This window comes from Anopheles cruzii, chromosome 2 (assembly GCF_943734635.1).
Source record: "Anopheles cruzii chromosome 2, idAnoCruzAS_RS32_06, whole genome shotgun sequence".
In the NCBI taxonomy this organism is placed as follows: Eukaryota; Metazoa; Arthropoda; class Insecta; order Diptera; family Culicidae; genus Anopheles; species Anopheles cruzii.
The window spans coordinates 35,013,630-35,033,465 of NC_069144.1; the positions used below are offsets into that span (position 1 = coordinate 35,013,630).

At 47.4% G+C, this 19,836-nt stretch overlaps 1 protein-coding gene across 1 annotated transcript in view; it reads left to right on the forward strand.

The window, feature by feature from the left end:
* Nucleotides 1-19,836, forward strand: part of LOC128269173 (sodium- and chloride-dependent neutral and basic amino acid transporter B(0+)) — a 40,218-nt gene that overhangs the window by 9,346 nt on the left and 11,036 nt on the right. Inside the window, exons 2-3 of the mRNA XM_053006558.1 lie at nucleotides 2,931-3,254; nucleotides 8,295-8,828. Coding sequence (XP_052862518.1) covers nucleotides 3,222-3,254; nucleotides 8,295-8,828 — 567 coding nt within the window. The 5' untranslated portion in view covers nucleotides 2,931-3,221. The remainder of the gene's footprint in view (nucleotides 1-2,930; nucleotides 3,255-8,294; nucleotides 8,829-19,836) is intronic.

Below are 19,836 nucleotides of genomic sequence, written 5' to 3' on the forward strand. Positions count from 1 at the left end.
TAAAATATAAGGCTGGGGAAAAAGTAATCGACGTTTTTCAAGATAGATGCCGTTAGTGATCGATATCTCGTGAAGTATCAATCGCACAGTTTCAAATTTGGGCTCGTTTTAAAGCTTATACTTTACACTTCAAAAAATGCTCTCATTGTTTTTTGTTTGTTCCATTTGTTTGTAAGTTACAGGGTGTTAACAATGGAGGTCAACTAAGAGAAAATTCGGTACATTTTACAGTTTTTCTTTGAAAATGGCGAAAATTCAAGCTAGGTCGCTGAAATTTTGCATGGTGTTTATGGTCCCGATACTCTAACAGCTAGTTGCAATAAATTTTGGTTTCGTTGACCCGTTTCAGTTATTTTTTTTGTTAAAGCCTAGGCAGACATGTCATCGAAAATGTCGATAAAATCACAGAAATAATCAAAATTGGTCGGCATGTTAGTAGTCAGAGCATCGGTCAGGAGCTAAAGATTAACCATCAGACAGTTTTAAGCCATTTGCGCAAAGCTGGATCCAAAAAGAAGCTCGATGATTGAACGCCACCATATTTACACCTAAAAACATGATGGCTCGAATTTCCGTCTACACAATTTTGGCCAAACGGAATGAAATCGAACCATTTCTTCAACGGTTGGGTACTGGGGGTGAGAAATGGGTTACTTACGACAATATTGTGTGAAATCGGTCTTGGTTTAAGCGTGGTGAAGCAGCTTAACCGGTAGCCAAACCAGGAATAACGGCTAGAAAGGTTCTACTGGATATATGGTGGGATTTGAAAGGAATCGTTTACTATGAGATGCTTCCGTGTAGCCAAACACTAAATTCAGATCTATACTGTCGATTACTGCACCATTTGATGTTAGTGATTGACCAGAACCGACCAGAATCGGCCAACGGAAAAGGTTTTGTGTTCCACCAGGACAACGAAATGTGACGCACGTCTTTAGTGACTCGCCAGAAAGTCCAGGAGCTTGTATGGAAAGTTTTAATGCATCCACCTTATAGTCCGGACCTTGCACTAAACGATTGACACCTTTTTCGCGCATTACAAAATTTCCTGAGTGATGAAAAACTGAAATCAAAAAAGGATTGTGAAAAAAGATTGCTCGGGTTTTTCGCCAATAACGAGTAAGCCTTTTATAATAGAGGCATTATAAGCCTACCTTTGAAAAGACAACAAATTTTCTAACAAAACGGTACATATTTGACGCAAATAGGACAATTGGAAGCATCTCAAATCAAGTTTTGAAGTACACGCAAAAAACGTCGATTACTTTTTCCCCAGCCTGATATGATGCAAAAACCAAGAATTGTCTCTCCAATCTCTAATTTGGTCTTTTTTACGCACAGCATTACGCAAATGGTTGAACAAATGAAACCATTTTTTACTCTCGATTTACCAATCCAGATGCTCCTGCTACGTGCGCTGTGATGGGAAGCGCTCGGTAACCAAATGAAGTGATCTTCTACACATGTGTAGTGTTGCGATTTCGATTGTTTCCTAAGATGGCAAACAAAAGAAAGGGGCGAGGTGCGTTATCTGCGTAATTGGTGCTTCTGCTGACAGCAGACCCGCAGTCTCGCAGGCGAAATCTCAAACACCTCATTGCCGAGGCGCTTCAAATTGCAGGGGGGGCCACCCTAACGGGTCGTTGGATCGATTCCGCGAGTGTTTCCTTTTTCGTGTCTATTCACACGGCACCGGAGCCTTCCGGTTTTGGGGGCATTATTTTCATATGCTTATGTGCACACCACAGTGCCTTTAGTTTATGTTGTTGTTAGTGTTCCTCGCGCGTTCCTTGACACGACCCCCACGACAACAACAGTCCACCCGATCCATCGAGGGGTGTCTCCTGGACCTGGACACAGAAAACTTCCGCGTTCGGCGGTGTGGTGCGGCGCTTGCCGCGGAAGCAAACATCTTGGGCGAAGAAGAGAGCAAATTATTAAAACAGAGTTGCGCCATCATCTCCGGACCCGCCTTCCTCCCCACAACAAAGCAAGCGAGGGCCTCATCCGCGTTATTATTGTTCATGCAATGCAATTGCGCAAAAAAAAACGGTTAACCTGACACCCCGACCCAGCATAAATGTTTGCTACCGAGGGCGGCCGGACGGCGAGGGCACGAAGTCAGTTAGTTTTCCCCGCGGTAATTGGGTTAGAGGAAGCAAAGGCCTCAATCCAATCCAAAGCGGTCAGTTATCGATCGAGCAAATGACGCGGATTGCTGCTTCTCGTGAAATAAAAAGCGTCTACACGGCATCCCAACTTTAGAGAAGCTTTAGAAAATCGTACAAAAAATGGCATAAAATTTCACAGGTTTTTGTGTTCCGTGTTTGGGATTAGTTCTTCGGGTGTAAAAGTGGATAGTTGCTGCTGTTTGTAAGAGAATGCAACGAATTCCCACATCGTCATCGCCGCAGCCAAAATCTTACGCCCCACACAACATCGCACCGAACCCGGCTGCTGGGAACTTCTTTTATGCTCAAGTCGCCCCCGGGCCACACACACACACAGTTTTATGTTGCGCTTTTATAGGCCGCACAAGCCACAAGGTGTTTGGGTTTCCGAACGGAGGAGTGAATTAATCATGCAATGGGGGGCCCGGTGATGGACCAACGGTGTGAACCAACTGACCGGTATTGTTGTGTGTGGCTTTTTCTCTGTCTTTAGTTTGCTCACACCTCTCCGGACTTAGACCGCAGATAGCCACCGCCGTCGTCACTATTGTCTGGGAAAAATTCGGGCCCTGTCGTCGTCCCGGTAGACGATCCTCCCCGCGCTCCAATTCGTGAAGAAAACCGTGGGGGCTCTAGGAAACGACGGCGGCGACGGCGGTGGCCACACGCGCCACAAGCAACAAAACTCGCGCCACGCCAGCTCACGTCAACGCCCCCCAATTGCTCAAAGGTCTCCAAATTGTTACTCACTTCTAGGAATGCTGCATGATGCCTGGGAAATCCGTACAATCCGCCGGCTCGGAAATGTGTTGCTAGGCGACCGTGTCCGTAACTCGGAGATGTGAAGTGTGTGTGCGCGAGTGAAGCAAGGAAACGGTGGTGCTAAAGCCCGCGTAAAGTGTGCCTCTCATAAATTCCCCAAAAACCCCGGGCCCAGCAACCTTCTGAAATCGCGCGGACAGGTGTTTCAATATTCGTGTGCGTGTGAGTGTGTCGCCGCCGGTACGAACCTGCTGCTGTTCGAAAGGAGCGTGATCCTTCAACAACATGAAATGGAAAAATAAGGAGCCAAAACAATCGGTAAGTTTCGCCAGGACTATGCGGGCGGCCCCCGTGTTATCGATCGCTTTGTGCCACTCGGTTGATCTGTTTTATTTTGTGTGCAACTTTGCAGCAGATTTCACCTTCACCTTCGAGGGCGCGAGGGCGCATTCCGTCGCATGCGCATGGGGGGTGCAGTTTCCCTCCGGGTGCAGCGCAACCCACTGCGACTTTTTGCATCGTTTCGGTGGAAGGCCCCTCCAGGAAGGCACGTGCCGCGCTACTGCTAGGGTGTTCATTAAGTTTTGCCGGTCGATAAAAAGGACACATTTTTATGGTTTCAAACACACTTTATTTGGCTTAGTTTCCCTGAACATCAATACACTTGTTCCAACGGGACTCCAATTTATAAATTCCATCCCTGAAGTGAAAAACTTCAAAAGCTACAAGCTTCAAAAAACGCTTCCGCAGCTGTTATGGCAAACGTTTGATTTGATGACATTTGATTTGATTGATGGCAAACGCTTTTGATGGCAAACGCTTTCCGCGCACGATTTTTTTTGGGTCGGAAACAGATGGAAGTCGTTAGAGACCAAATCTGCCGAATACGATGGATACGCCAACAATGCGAACTCTAAATCAGGGAGTTTTGTCATTTTCAAAATGCTCTTGTGACACGGTGCATTGCCCAGATGAAAGAGGATGCTTTTTTTTTAATCTTACCCTACGTCCACACTTGCAGAAACTGGGAAAAAATGTATGTAGGCCCAGAATCTATCACTCATTTTTGCTGGCGCTGCCGTGAGCTACTTTGAGTTGCCGTTGAGTTCCTCTTGCCTATTTGTTATTGTACCGATTCGAGGTTGAGTGGACATATTTTTCGATTTGACAGTTGGTACGGGCAGTTTTTTAGCTGTCCAAAAATATGGACAGTTTTTCGAGAGATGATCAGATTATGACAAAGATGGCAATAGAAAGAGAAGCAAAGCATCATTTATTATTATTTGTAAAGGTAGTTTGGTGTCAGCCGATGTTTACGTTGATTGCAAGTTAGTGAATTTGAAAAATATAAGTGCAAATTGTCCTCGGGAAAGATCTGTGCGAAATGCGGAAAAAAATTTGAAGAACAATTTGGTGAACAAGAAAAAGTCGTTGTTCATGTTATCCGCATAAAAGAATGGCGAACCATAACGGAATTGTTGAGGAACCACTGTCCAGCTATAGCTACCAATGGAAGCGGTGCGCCAAAAATCTGTTGCGGTCATTCGGGTGAAATTCCGGAACCCTATTCCATCGTTCAGCTGGTCGATTAAATGTAATCCGTGGTGTGAAGCCTCCGCGAGAAGCTCTCGCGTTCAACAACGTCATGATACACGCAAATACTGAGCGTATGCAACAAGCACAGACGCACCAACTAAATATAGTTTTCACGATTTAGATTTGTTTTTGTTATTTTAAAAGGCCATTTCATTATTCGAAGAAGCCAATTCGCTGCAAAACTACAATTGGCAACAGAATGAAATAGTGAACTGCCAATTCAAAATATAAACAAACGAACTGTCATTTCACTCCAGTGAGATCACAGATTTTACGTCTAGAAACTGCTAGTGTGGACGCCAGCACAGCAAAAAAACTGTCCCAGCTTTCTGCAAGTGTGGACGTAGGGTTAGAAGAACGGACTGGGCCGTATTCATGAAAGAGGATGTTTTTATTCTTCAAACCGGATCTTTTTTCACAAATGTTATCTTTCTATTGGTCTAAATGTTACAACAATAATCAAAATGTATTGTTTTATCAATTTGCAAGTAATCGGCTAATAAAATTTCATTCGCATCCCAAAAAACTGATGCTAACACCGTTTTGGGTGACTTCTGGACACGAACTCGTTTCGGGGCCGAAGAAGCAGGTTCAGATAACCCTTTAGCCTCTTGTTTTGATTCAGGATCATGGTGATAGACCCAAGTCTCATCCATAGTGATGATTCAATGCACAAAATCCACTTAATCCTATCGAAAACGCTTTAAATGTTGTCAAGAAAGATGCATTCGAATGCGTGTTTGTTCCATTTTCAGCACCCATTTTGCAACCAGCTTCCTGATGAAACCCAATACTTCAGTCAAAATATTGGTTATACTGCTCAATGATATGCCTTGGTCTTGTACTAAATCTTTTTCAGTCATTCGACGGTTTTCCAATACGCTATCCTGTATTTTTTCTACGATTTCCAATGTTGTGTCTGTTTTTGACGTTTTTGATATGGATCGTCTTGAAGGCTAGTACGACCACGTTTAAACTCAGAAACCCCCCTTTTAACCACCTAATTAAAGGCGAAGAGTCCTTAAACACTTCGTTCATAAATTTCGTTTGCTTTTAAACCGTGCAACTGCACGATACTTGATTTTTCCATTGCAAAAAATACTGTGACACGTCAATACTAAATGGTTTGTAACAAAAAATTAGGCGACCGATTTCAATGAAACTTCGCATACGTTCATATGAAGAGTGTACCAATATATATAAAACAAAAATAGGCTCATAGCAGCGCTCTCTGGTATCGACCCGCAAAACTTAATGATCACCCCAGTATCAGGACCATCAGGGTTGGTGGCGTGATTTTTGGCACGCTTCTCAACACCAACACCTTAAAGAAACGCGGGACAAACGCGTTGCTCCCTGAGGTGTGTGAAAAGTGCACTCCGGCTAAGGTCGCGGACCGATTAACTAACAATCGCCGTCGTCCGGGCCACCCTTTTGCCTTTGCCTTCCTGTGAATGGGGTCAGCCGCCACCAGCATATACGGGAGGCTATGTTGATGCAACGATGCTCACCGGCACACACCGCCGCACCGCCTTCCAACCTGGGGCCTCGTATCATCTTATCACTTAATTTGAACGACGCGGATCGCGGGACGGGTTTGTTTTCAACGGCTTGCCGGCTGCGTGTTGTTGTGCTCGTCACCGTCGTCGGACTTGAGTGCCGTTTTAGCTTCATTAACCACACATAAACCGAACCAAATGGAGTGTATCTTTTCGCTTTCTACAAAGTACAACATACCGCACCGCGCCGCACGTTGCCGTTGCTCGGCACCTCGTCCGGCTTGCCGTCCGGTGTGTGTTACGTGTTACTCCGAAACCCTCCAAAACACGCGGTTCCCTGGGTCCGCGGGTTTGTTTTCGTGGGGCAAACTTTGTGGCCAGAGAGTGAGAGCTCCCCATGCGGCGGCAAGAGGTGCTTAATTCCCTATCGACAGCGCCCTAAGCCCAAGAGACCTTTACCGGTGTGCGACGCTCGGCCGGGGCTGTGTGGAAACAACGAAAATGATGAGTTTGATTAGATTTTTAGAGTGCACAACATGCCTTTTGCATGTTTCGATAGGGAGAGGCAAAAACGGTCCATCACAATCACGGTCCACCGGGGGAAAACTCACTGTTCCGGTCTGGAGAGCACACTCGACGTGACACACAGGGGACGCACCCCTCCGTCTCTGGGCGCCTTGAGCAAGGTGCCCCGATGGGTGGCGATCGCTGCCGTAACGGAGCGCCGTCCGGTGGTGGTCAGGGCGGTGGCGGTGAAATTTACATCCGATTTGCCACGGTTCATCCACCGCCGCCGCTGGTGTGACTGTCCTTTGGCTGGTTTTGGGGCTGGTGGCCGCACCGCAAACCGCGGGCATCGATGTATCGATTTCGAGTTTCACTTTTTACCAGAAGTCCTCGATCCGGGTGCCTCACGGTAAACGAGCCGGAACCCCCCGGATACGAGAATGACCGGACATATTGAACATGCTCCGCTACCGATGAAGCCCTCTTTATGCGCCGTGCCACCCTAAGGTCCGTGTAAAGCACGCTGAAAACCGCACGCTTTTCCTCGCTGATGCTTCCGTGCTCCGTGTTGATCCCATTGCAATGGCCCGATGTTAGGCACGCGCACGTGTAGAGCGATAACTTGCCAACGATTGAATCGATTTCAGGAACTTTCAAGGTACAACGGAGTCGGTTTCCCCTTTTTGCACGACACGCAAGGCTCTATACGATGCGATGTAATGTCGATGCTGCTGGCTTTCGTAATCGAGACTAAAGAGTTCGATTCCTAGCAGAGAATAGAATTAGAATAACGAATGGGCACTGTCAAGCTCGGTTATGGAGATGGAGCCCAAGATTGACTTCCGACTGCGAAGTTAATCAGAGATCTTTGCTGCTAACGACCAATCTGCATCCTGCAGTCAGTCGAGTAGAATTGCGCTTCTTTGCCGCCAATTAAAATGCAATTTCCCACCATCGTGTCAGTCGAGAGCGCTGTCGCTGTAGTGCTTCACCACCGGTGGCCCTTAAAGTGCACGGCGTCGCCAACGATTCTTGGGAATCCTTAGAAAGTAGCTCAATTAGCGGTTTCCTAGAGTCTCGTGCGCGGTACCGTGCTCCAGGTTACGAGTGCAGGGTTTTATGAAAATTACTTTTCAGTTCTCGGAAGTTCTTCTGTGCATTAAAAGGATGCCCTTACTGGCGAGAAACTGTCAGTCTCGAGGGACGTGAAGCTCCATGCCCTACTACCGACTTCGCTCCGCTTAGGAGTGCCCCCGTTGTCGACGATCGAATCTGGGGAAATGGGATAAACCTCGTGTGTTGGCTGGCTGCAGTCGCTACAAGACATTGGTTTGGCATAAATATTCAACCAGCGATCTTTAACTACCAGTCTGCCGTCTGGTTGTAAGCCGGTTGTAACGATCAGTTCGCCTTCATCGTCGACATCGAGGTTCCTTCCGCGTGAACGATTTACTGTCCGATCGGCAGAGATCTGATCGGCATCGGTCGATCGAAACTGCACCACGCATCACGCGCACTGCGATTTAAGGCGCTACCTAGTTGCACCCAGTGTTTAGTGGAGAATATGGTTCAGGCCGCATGATTAACGATCCATTTAACACGTGTGCTCACAGCACCTAATCGAGGCTGGTCAAGGGCTGAGGCGTGAAGCGAGTGTAAGCAATCATTAGATGAGCTCTGAAGGAAGTAGTACTCAGTCCGTGGCAGAGAAACAAAAACAAATCGCTCTAATCGGGTTGCTGTTGTTCCATTGCAGATCTCCAGCGTAACGTCGATGTCATTCCTGTCCGACGAGAACCTAACGTTTCACCGCTTCTCCGATGGGACCATTTCGTTCACTTCCGAGCGCAAGAAATCGATGGCAAACGGTCTAGATAACGGTGGCCCAGCGATGACGATGGCCGGTGGAGCAGGCGGCCCGAAGCAGCAGGGTGGCAACGAGCGGATGACGAATGGTGGAGCGAATCTGACAATTGAACGCCAGCGCAAGCACTCCTACACGCAGGCCACCGGGTCTCCCATCTGGACGACCAACACGTCCTTCAACAACTACACGACCAACACGATCACCAACAGCAACAACCGGCGCCACCAGCGCCAGCAGCCGGACCCCGAGGGGGGCGCAACGACGACGGCCGGCATCCCGACGCTCAGCGACCTGCGCTATCTGTCCTCGCCGACCAACCCGAACAACTCGAGCGTAATCCAGAACGGGTCTACCGTGAAGCTCATCTCTACCAAAGCGGGCGCCAACACCGTGGCACCGAGCGATGATCAGTCCAACAAACAGGTACGTCTTCCGCAGCGGGGCCGTGAAGCCGGGCAGGTGGACACAGTCCAGTAGACTGCGCGGATGCGCGAAAATTTCGAGCCCAACGGTTCCTGACGACCGTGATGGATGCCACCGCCGGGGGCACCACAGTGACAGGGAGAAATAATTCATTCTTTTCGGCCCCCTAGGCCTCGTGGCCAACGATTTGCAACAGTGGCTACCGGCAGAGGTGTCCTGCGGCCTTCGGCGATTGTTCTTAGCGAAGACCGCGGCGCCCCTCCGGTTACGGAACGTGGTTCCGTTAGTTGGTGGTGCGCTCTCCGCACGGTGAATCTTTTATTCATAGAACTCGGTCCCCGGGAAATAGGGAAACGGTTAAAGACCTACCGTCGAGACCCCTTTTTTCGGAGATTGCGTTCTCGGCAACATACGGCAGATTTGACCACGTCGGCGTCAAGCATCGCTTACGGCGGCCTGGTAACGGCCTGGCGCCCGTAGCTGATTGCCGCACGCATTTAGGAGGAAGATGTGGCTCGAATGGCTCAGCCGAAACCCCTCGGTCCACGGAACCGTTCCGTGTGCGCAATTAAATGGCGCATCACACGTGTTCTCTGCCTAATTACGTTCAAGACGCCGGGGGGTCCTAATGAGCCCTCGATAAGTTGCTGGAATTGCCAAATCGGGGGATTAGGTTTCTTTCTTTCTTTCGGTAATTCGGTTGCGTTTTGTCATTTCGGTCTGGTTCGGTGTAAAAGTTGTGACAGTAGAATCTGATCTTTGCGTAAGTCTTTAGCTTTAACTTTCCCAGATAATTGGTCAAACTGTGGTCAAACCTAATGAGGGGCAGGCTTGAAGGCTAGTCTGTCAACTAGTTTGTTATTCGAGTTTTACGATCTTTGAACGGTTCGGCATTCCTTTAATGAGGCCTGGCCTCGAGGCCGGTTGAAACGGAGGAAAAGTTCTGCTAAAATGGAGCGCAAGTGTTAAAATTTTTGCATTCTGACGCAGCTTTCGGCCACTCAGTTAAAACAGTTGAAGGATATTTGCTATCCTGTGATGTTGCCCTCTATTCCCTTCTGCTTAAGAACTGCTACTTACAGGAACATATTCCGTGTTCAATTTTTAACCGGTTCAGTTTTTGAATTTGAATTGTAAATAATTTATTTTTCTACATTCAAGGTGGTACCAGCAGTTTTAGGCACTGAACAAATTTTATCTCCGCATCCCCCCCCGAAGGTGACTCGAACTCGAAGCTGATGCCGGACAGATAGAACAACCAGCCGAATTCATGTTGTTGCACAACAACTGCCACTGAAACAATCGCGAGCGCAAATGTGCGAGCTCGGGGCCGCCGCGGTTACGCGTTGCTTTGGTGCGTCCGTAAGGAAAACAAAGAATTTATCGCCGCGGATCGTGCACCGCCGCACGGTCTTGGCACGCAGAACGTGTGTTGGCCGCAGACCTGCCGCCGGGCCAGGCGCTCTGGGTCTCTGATAAGATTTGGTCGTGTATCGAGTTTTGCGTGCCTTGCGAACACAACAGACCCGCCATTCCCGCCACTCCAGCCGATGGAGCGTTTATTTATCGAATAGGAGCCAGGTTCTGACTGCTTCGCTCCGTCTGGCTTGGGAATGGCCGGTCGAAGTGTCGTTAGGAGTGAATAATGGACAGTATTGTCCACGCCGGACTTGGGACTAATGGGCTGATGAGAGAATTTCGTCTTTCGCGTACGTCTTGTTTCTGAGAATTAATAAGAAACACCACAAAATGAACCCATTTTGCAGTCATAACTGCTGGTGGGATGACGCATTATGACGCTGTGCGCCCTCACAGGACAACGTTCAAAGTTTGTGCCCTGGAATAACTAATTACCTTTAACGAGTTGCTTACTTCCCAAAAATGTCTGACAAAGGCTTTAACTTAATTTATTTGCTGCTATCAAGTGAATTGTGCCAACTCGACCACGTAGTGTCCCAATCATCGCCACGCGTTCCGATCGCAAATCTGAGGATCACTCGTACGGAAAATGTAACGCAACCATCCGCCTCTTTTTGGCTGAAGGTGTCAGTTTACAGTATCATCGATTTTCCGCCTCATAAACGCTGCTTCATAAAATCGAGAAACTCAATCGGCTCTCCGGCGTTGCAATAGCGCGCAAATGGGAATTGGCTTATATGAAATGTGACAGCTAAGCTGAATGACTAACAGACTTGACCAGGGAAATGTCTCATCCTTCGAGGTCTCTAATTCTGCGATAATTTCTCCAGTCATCACCAGTGCCGTGGTGAGGTAGAGTCAACCACAAACTCCAGGCCCCGGATGAAATCGTAACTCATCTTATTTTCTGGGTCGCCCACTTGGTACCACTTTTTATCGTACTCGTGGTTTACGGTTCGACAACGACACAGAGAGACAGAGAGAGCGGGAGAGAGAGAATGAGGCGTAAATCTTGCTGTCGTGGGCAGCATTCCTCAATATAAACATTGTCAAACATAAAATCTACTCCTCCACACGCAGCGAGCACCGTGAACCTCTTTATCTCCGCTGCCGAAAAGATGGAATGGTCGTATAATTAAAGGGCACAGTGTTCCCGCCCAAGGTTCCAGTATTGGTGCCCAAAATGTCTGAATTTGTTCAACCGATGGAAAGTGTTGAAGGAACTTTAATGGACGCCGCCGCGCTTTGTCAATTTGTTGGGCATACTTTCTGAAGCACGGCCCTAGGCCCTCATTAAATACTAATTGTTCGATCACTCTCTCTCTCTGGTGGTGTGACTCGGAATGGACAACGCTTCCTCGGTGTTACCTTCCTGCACCAGTCATATTAAAAAGTGTCTCAAGTGCTCGGCAAACCGCGGCAAACCTATTCCGAACGAACCGCCAATCTCTACTGATACGACCGAGCCGGATGGTCGTCGAGCGCCGCAAGAATCCACTCACGGCCACGCAATCAATTCGTCGCCGTGCATTCCTTGTTATATTTCCCGGGGGCCCGGATGCACCGGATACGGCAGTACTCATGCCTCTCTGGTGTCGCTATCAGCGCAAAGAAGTGCAACCAACTTAAGAAGTATCTCAACGGCGGGAACCACCATTTTTTTTTTAAAGGAAAATTTGTGACTCACCAATTTCTTGTTCCAGATTGAAACGTGTTTTTTGGGGCGCTTCCCCCGATGCTTGCTTTCCGGAATTTGCCGTTCGCAAAACACATGTAGAAATCTAGTATATTTCTTTATTTTTAATATTTGTGATCGGGAGATATCGTTTCGTGCTTCTGAATGCGTTGAGTGTCACACTTGAACTAACTTGAGTAATCTCCGATTGTGCGGAGAAAACTTTGTCAATGAATACTTGACGATTTTTTTTGTAAACACTGCTCGACGATGCTACTCGACTGCTCGAATTCGTATACGCGTACTTTTTCGAAAAGATATTGCTACGACGAGGTCGCTACACACATTACGTCGAACCGAGAAGGCGAGAGACGTCGTTTGCCAGCAAGCCGGGACCAATATCCGGAACCGGTTCCGGGTCGGAATCGCTAAACACTCGGAACAACACTCATCGATTGTTGTGGTGTGTCGTGTACCGATGTTGGCTCTGTTTTTGATAGACGGAGACCGTGCGTCGAAATTGCGCGTGGTACCCGTCAAATTTCTCTGCCACCCGAAACTGGGCCGAGGTCCGCCCACAGCGATGGGTCTCTGGCGGTGGTGTAGGGAGCAAAAAATCTTCCCATTCGTATCGTATTCCAATACGCATTAACGCATTACGAAACATTCCCATCGGAGAGCGCCGCAGACGGTGACGCCCGAGAAGCGCGCCTCGCTGTCCCCGTTGGATTCGAGTTTTTGCCGACTTGTTAATTGCAAGATGTACGTGTTACCACCGCAGCCACCGCCAGGAGCATTTTTTCACGTTTCGCACAGCCCCTTAGCATCGATTGGGTGTAAATGAAGTGCCTGCTCCGAAGAGCGGCGTAGGAGCCCCGCAGGCTGATTAGCGTGTTGCGGCTCCAATTCTCCAATCCTTCTCGTGTTTCGAGTTGCTGCATGTGCGAATGTTTGGTTAGATTTTTTTCCTCGGCGTCGCGCATTATGTTTGTTTTCATTATCCTCGTTTTCTCCGTCCCAAGTGGGAGTGGGCTGGGAGTGTGGGTGTCTAATGTTGGCTCTCGAGGCACGAGCAAGCCTCGGCCCGGCCCGGTGACCGGATAACGAATGCCTCACCACTTCAGTCAACAATTTCCTCACTTTCTCCGCTGCAAGCCTCACTGACCACACACTCTGGGCGCAGCATGTGTACGTCGAGTTGTGGCGAGCATCGGGACATCGCCACTACTGCACCACACAGCGATCTTCAGCGAGTTGAAGAAAAAATCGATAACAACTTCTTGATCTTGAGCCTGGCCCGTGATAGTTTTCCCATTTCTCGAACGATAGTTTTCCACACGCGAACTCTTACCGTTCAAAATGTTTCCCAAAATTTAAAATCTGTGCAGTATGCGTCATTTTTATTGGAAAATATTATCAATTCAGCCCGTTCAAAGGGACCTATGCGCAGTTCGCGCGGAGTTTGATAAATGGCAATGTTTGTTCATTACCTGTGCTCGTTTGTACTTTGTTGGAACGGTTCCAAGTATAATTTTTCCAATGGCCCTGTGTCTCCTGGGAGCTGTGGTGGGCGGTGGTGTAGCCTTGGCTTGTCTCCTACGCAATTTGTCAGGCGAGTGAAACGATATTTTCGTGTTTTGCCCCCATGTGCTCTGGCTCTGGATGGCTGGCAGGTTGTGCGCCCTTTCCTAGACGAATGGAAAATTTTGGGCTGACCGAAAATCAATAATCTCCGACAAGGGTGGAAAAGCACCGTGACAGAGGAACCCCGGAGGAAAACAGCGAAACTTGTACAGGGTGGTCAAATAAGCGTTCTCTTTTGGAACTACCTATTATTTGATGTTTAAAACGTCAAACTTGATTCTGGAAATAATAGACATTAAGTAAACACTTAAAAATTTACGAAATGGGTCGCTAAACGCTTGAAGAAAGCTGCGAAATATTAAAAACTTACTTCCAAAATGGTAGGTCTTAAATCAAACGGTACGATATTTGAAAAGCTCATTCCATTTCAGCTCATTTCCACCTCGGTGGCTATGTTAATAAGCAGAATTGTCGTTCGGAAAATCCACACGTCGTGCAAGAGAAGCCAATGCATGCAAAACAAGTGACTGTTCGGTGCGGATTTTGGTCTGGCGGCACCATCAGCCGCAGTATCAATGAATGAAGAAGGAGCCGCCGGAACCGTCGAAGGCGTACGCTACAGGACCATGTTGGCTGATTGGTTCTAGGGCGAAATTGAAGCTGAGAACTTGGTTGACATTTGGTTAAAACAGGACGGGGCTATCTGCCATACAGCGACAGCCACGATCGATTGGTTGCGCCGCATTTTCCGACAGCGAATAATCGCCAGAAATGGTGTTGTGACTTTTCCTCCAAAGAGTTGCGATTTTACACGATTGGACTATTATCTGTTGGGGATCGGTGAAAGACAACAAACCAGCAACTATTGACAACATCAACACTGAAATTGCCATTGCCGAGATAGGACCACAGACAGTCGAAAAAGTGCCCAAAAAGTGGGTCGATCGATTGGGCTACTGCGAAGCCAATTGTGGTGGACATTTGAGCGAAATTGTTTTTCACACTTAAATTTGATGATCAACCTTTTAAATAAATGTTTAAGCATCGAAAAATATCGAGTCGTTCTCTTTTTATCGCCAAATGAAAAAGAGAACGCTTATTTGACCACCCTGTACATCACGCGCTTCACGTGTCTCTTGGGGATGCAAAGTTTCCCGATGCAATAAACGGAATGTTTGTGGTCGCGCTCGAAGACCGGGTTTGTGCAATTGAACGCCCAAAACATTTGGAGACGCGCGTGTATTGACATTGGCGTTTTTAATGAGCATAAACAGTCGTTAGCAATTCACTCATGATATGGAGCATTAAACGGTAATTCGTGGTGGACTGTTTACTCGATTCGAAAAACCAAACGGATTGCCCTGAACAATATTGATGATGTTGGATTTGGAAATGGAGATCAAAGTTTTGCGATCACATTCATTACGCTGCTGCTCGTTTGTTCGCAAAGTAAGCAGATAATGCTTATAAATCTCAACTCGAATCGTTTGCTTATGTTGTTTAACAAAACTTCCAAACGATCGTGTGATGCATCGAGCGCGGCCTAAGCTTTACCGTTTGATAGTGTATTTGTAAATGGTCCGATAGCGGACCGTTTGGTTTACTTTTAATTCATCCATTGTGAGCTGGTTGTGTTTGGTTTGGTATTCTACTTTCAAGCCGCGCAGATTATGTCGTCGCCTGGTTCGGTTACCTAAAAGCACCCGCAATAAGGGTTTATTTGCGTTGGAGAGCGATAAAGTACTCTTCTTTGAGCGCGAGCCTTGCTCTAGACTTGGCTCCGTTTGCGCTTGTTGGTCATGTAAACATGCGGAGCTGTTGCTGCGACAAGTAATCGTGTGCGTCGGAACAACTGTTGCTGGCGCGCGCAAGAGAGGCGCCCAAGGGGAATGCAATAAAAGTCCTTGTTATACACCTGACGTCATTTGTAGGGGTCATGCTGCGGGTCGATTCGGAGGGGGGTCATTCAGCATGAGTCACCAGTTTCAGCAGCAGAAGCAAGAAACGGGCTTCAAAGTCACGATCACCATCACCGGATGATCGTGAAACATGATTTCATCGTCAAACTATGGACCGCGACTTATCTGCTATCGCGGGTGCGTTCCCGGCACTGCGGATGAGTCGATTCACGTTACATCACGGCGGCGGGCGACGGGGGAAACCGGATTTTCGGCATCATGATGATGCTGATGCTGTGGTCCCATGATGCGGAACTGCGCCGCGCTTCGTTAGGGCGGGCTCTGAGCTTAGGGAGGGTAATGCGAATCGAGAGACCAAAACAAAGCAGGAAATCAAAACAAAGCCCCCCAAAAGCAGGTTTTCGAAACGTAGAAACGGTTTTTGGGTTGGTTTTTCTGGCTCATGATTTTCGGGGCGGTCTTTCAGTGAGTCTAAGCTAAACTCGAGATAGCAAAGACACAAACCACGTTGGCTCGAGTCGCTTGCGTGCAACTTGCACGCCACATGGTGGTTTACTTTTGTGCAAAAATTTGATTTTCTTGTTTCCAACGGCCAATTCCATTTATATTCTGCGATTTAATCGACGACACTCGCTCGCATCATATTCTGTTTATTTACTAAGTTTTAGTTTTTTTTTTATTTAAGTTTATTTACTTGGTTTTCATCGTATTTGCCCAATTAGCTACGTATTTGTGGATCAGTTTGTACTGAAAAAAGTTCTTGCGATTGGCAAGGCTGAGTTAAGTTAGCTCAACCGATCAGTTATTATTTGAGGGCTTTAAACTGCACTGGCACAAAACTTTCCTAATAATTTTCCTAGCTCTTAATCCGTGTTCTCGAAAGCAATCCTAGGAATGAAAGTGGGTCAACGAAATTTCACCTCTGGGGCAGAAGATCTTTACCCCGGGTCTGGACCGGGTTCCGTTCTTTGTCCCAAGTTTCACACCACGCCATATAGCTCCGGGCAAGCTCTGCTTCGTTATAATGATTCTGGTTGCTCTCACATCGTTATCACCGCTGTCGGTACCTTTTTCGGTCCACGGCGGTTACAGCCGAGAATGGTGACTGCAAAAGTACCGCAAAGGATGCAACAGAACGCAGGATAATTACATTTTAATGAGCAAATTCACACGTCTCCGCTGAGGCTACAATTCGTTGCATAGAGCCGGCTCCGGCCACCATCATTTGTAGCCTCGCGATTCAGTAGAACCCTCGAGGTGATTCGGCCTCAAATGTATGCAAATGCTCTGAGACCAAAATCTGTTTAAATGCACATGTATTTTTTTTTTTTGAGGTTCGTTGCGTAGTGTATCCGATAGTTTGTCTCGCACTCCGGATCGTAATCGTTCCCGTTCCGCGGTGAAAACGGAGGCACCCCTTTCGCTGTCAATCGGCCACGGTCAGTCATGGCGCGCTCTAATCTTATAACCGCGCGCACCGCATTGGCACAATAAAACGCTGGCTGGATGTGCTAAGGACCGATTGCGCGCCCCTTTTCGTGTCTTTGTCGGTGCCTTGTTACGAGTATATGGGGTAAAGCTAAGAAGTTGCCCAAACCATTCGGGTTCCTTGTGCCGCGGCCAGCCATTAGGTGTGTAGGTGGATTGCAAATTTCGGCCACCGGTTAGCGACTAACGAAAGTGTGAAATAACCACACGCAATGCTCGAACGGCCAGCTCAATTTACCACCACCACCACCGAATGGACTTTTGCTTTCCTCCTCCATTGCTTCGCTCTTGCTTCTGTTTCCGATGGGTTTCCGAGGGGCCTGATGGGCGCGCCGGGCTTGCCTGATGCCAACTCATTATCGACACCACCACAGCGTCGTTGAAGGCAAACCACCCGGCCGCAGGGTGATGAGCATATGGAGCGAGAAAAGGGCAACTCGCGGTGAAAAGTACAAGTTCCTGTGAGAGCAACACCGTTTTTTTTTGTTTGCTGCTTGTTTGCCCTGCCTTCGTGCTGCACCCCAATTCGAACGCAAATTGTGCTCGCAGCAGCGGCGATGGAAAAGCGCCGGGCGTTTTCTAAATTAAATTAAAGCTACTGGCTCAATGTGCAGTAGTTTCCCATCCGACGCCGCCGCCCGACCCAGGCCTGGTTTTGGTCATTATGATATTTTATTTTCACCGCTTCGGCGCTTCACCTTCCCGCTGGGCACACTGTCTCACGCACTCGCGCCGGGCGCTACACAAAGAAACAATAGAGGTGAACACTAGCGGCCACGGATCCTCCTGCACCGGTCGGGGGCGCAGACGGTGCTCGGAAAATGGCAAACCGCGACGATGCAACCAACCCGTGTGGTGTCCTATACGCGCAGCGATGCTTTATTAGGGCGAGAAGAGATCCCTCAGAGAACCCAAAAAGTGGCCCAATGTTTTACTAGGGTGTTCATTAAGTTTTGCGGGTCGGTGAGAAGGACACATTTTTATGGTTTGAAACGCTCTTCAATACACTTGTTCCAACGAGACTTCAATTTATAAATTCCATCCCTAAAGTGAAAAACTGGGAACGCCTTCAAAATACGCTTACGACGTCATCATTTGATGGAAAACACTTTTCACGCATGATTATTTTAGGTCTGAAAACAGATGGAAGTCGCCAGGGGCCAAATCTAGTTAATACGGTGGATACTCCAACAATTCGAACTTTAATCATGTATTTTTGCCATTTCCAAAAAATTGCCAATTTTGCTCTTGTGACACGGTGCATTACCCTGATGAAAAAGGTTGTTTTCCTTCTTCAAATTTTATTCGCATCCAAAAAAACTGATGCTAACACACTCTTTGGGTGATTTCTGGACACGAACTCGTTTCGGGGCCGAAGAATCAGGTTCACACCACTTTTTAGCCTCTTGCTTTGATTCAGGATCATAAAGTATTGTCCACTTAGAATCGGGAACACTTGCATTAGCTCTATCTAGGGGTTGGTTTGACTTAGGGAACATGTCAAGGTGTCAAAATGAAGGTATTTTATTGTACTTTAACAGAAAAATTTCATAAATTTATTTTGTTGGTTGTCGAATGAAATCGCGAACTTTCTATGGAATGCGCGCCATTATTGTCTGCACAATCTTCTGATCCACCTCAGCAACTAATTTGTGATTAACTTAATTTAGTGATCATCAATAGTCTCATCTCATCAGCTCATCAGCCCCAAGTCTCACCCATAATGATGATTCAATGCACAAAATCCACTTTATCCTATCGAAAACGCTCAAAATGTTGTCAAGAAAGATGCATTCAAATGCGTTTTTGTTCCATTTTTAGCGAATGCAGTACCCATTATGCAAACAGTTTTCTCAAACCCAATACTTCACTCAAAATATTTTTTACATTACTCAATGAGATAGCTAGGGCTTATACTAAATCTCCTTAAGTGATTCAACGATTTTCCAATACGATATCCTGAATTTTTTTAAGTTTTCAGGTGTTGTATCTGTTTTTTGACGTTTTTGACATGGATCGTCTTGAAGCCTACTACGACCGCGTTTAAACTCAGAAACCCCCCTTTTAACCCTAGGCGAAGAGTCCTTATACACGTTCAACATTCGTTCATTATTTTCCTTTGCTTTTAAACCTTTCAAAAATTAAAATAAAATCACTGCACGACAGTTGATTTTTTCCATTGTAAAAATTACTGTGACACGTCGATACTAAATGGATTGTAACAAAAAATTTGGTGACCTATGTAAATGAAACTTCACATACGTTCATATGAAGAGTGTACCAATATAACAAACAAAAATTAGACTCATAGCAGCGCTCTCTGCTATCGACCCGCAAAACTTAATGAACACCCTAGTATTCTACCGTAAACCCCCGGCTTGGGGACGCCGGTGCCACTTGTCGCTTGCTTCGGGGGGGTAATTGAATTACTTTACATACAGTACCAAAGATGCTTGCGCCAGCGACAAATACGCGCTCGCCATTGCCACGTGCGAGTAACGGGTGGGTGTGTCGCGCTGCTTCGACTAATTGTAAGAGGCGTATCGAGCGAGAGAGAGAGAGCACCGCTGCAACCGTCGCCTCATAAGCCGCCACTTAATCGTGGGATTGGGGACGAAGACACGAGGCACGGACCTCGGCCGCGCATGTGTTGACACTGGGCTCTAACGAAGCGGGAAAAGGTCGTCCCGCTGGGGGGCGCCCTTAACGGCATTCCAAAAATCGATGCCACGGGTGGGGGGGGACATGTGGTCGCCATCATCATTTGATTACCTCTAAATCGGAAGATTATACAAATCGCGTCGCCGCCGGAACTCATCCGCCGGGGAGAAAGTTTCGGTTTCGGAAAGAGAGAAGAGCCTGCGGCCCATCTTCTATGCGTTCGTACGGACAAAACAAAACCGGAAGCGTATTACGGCACCAT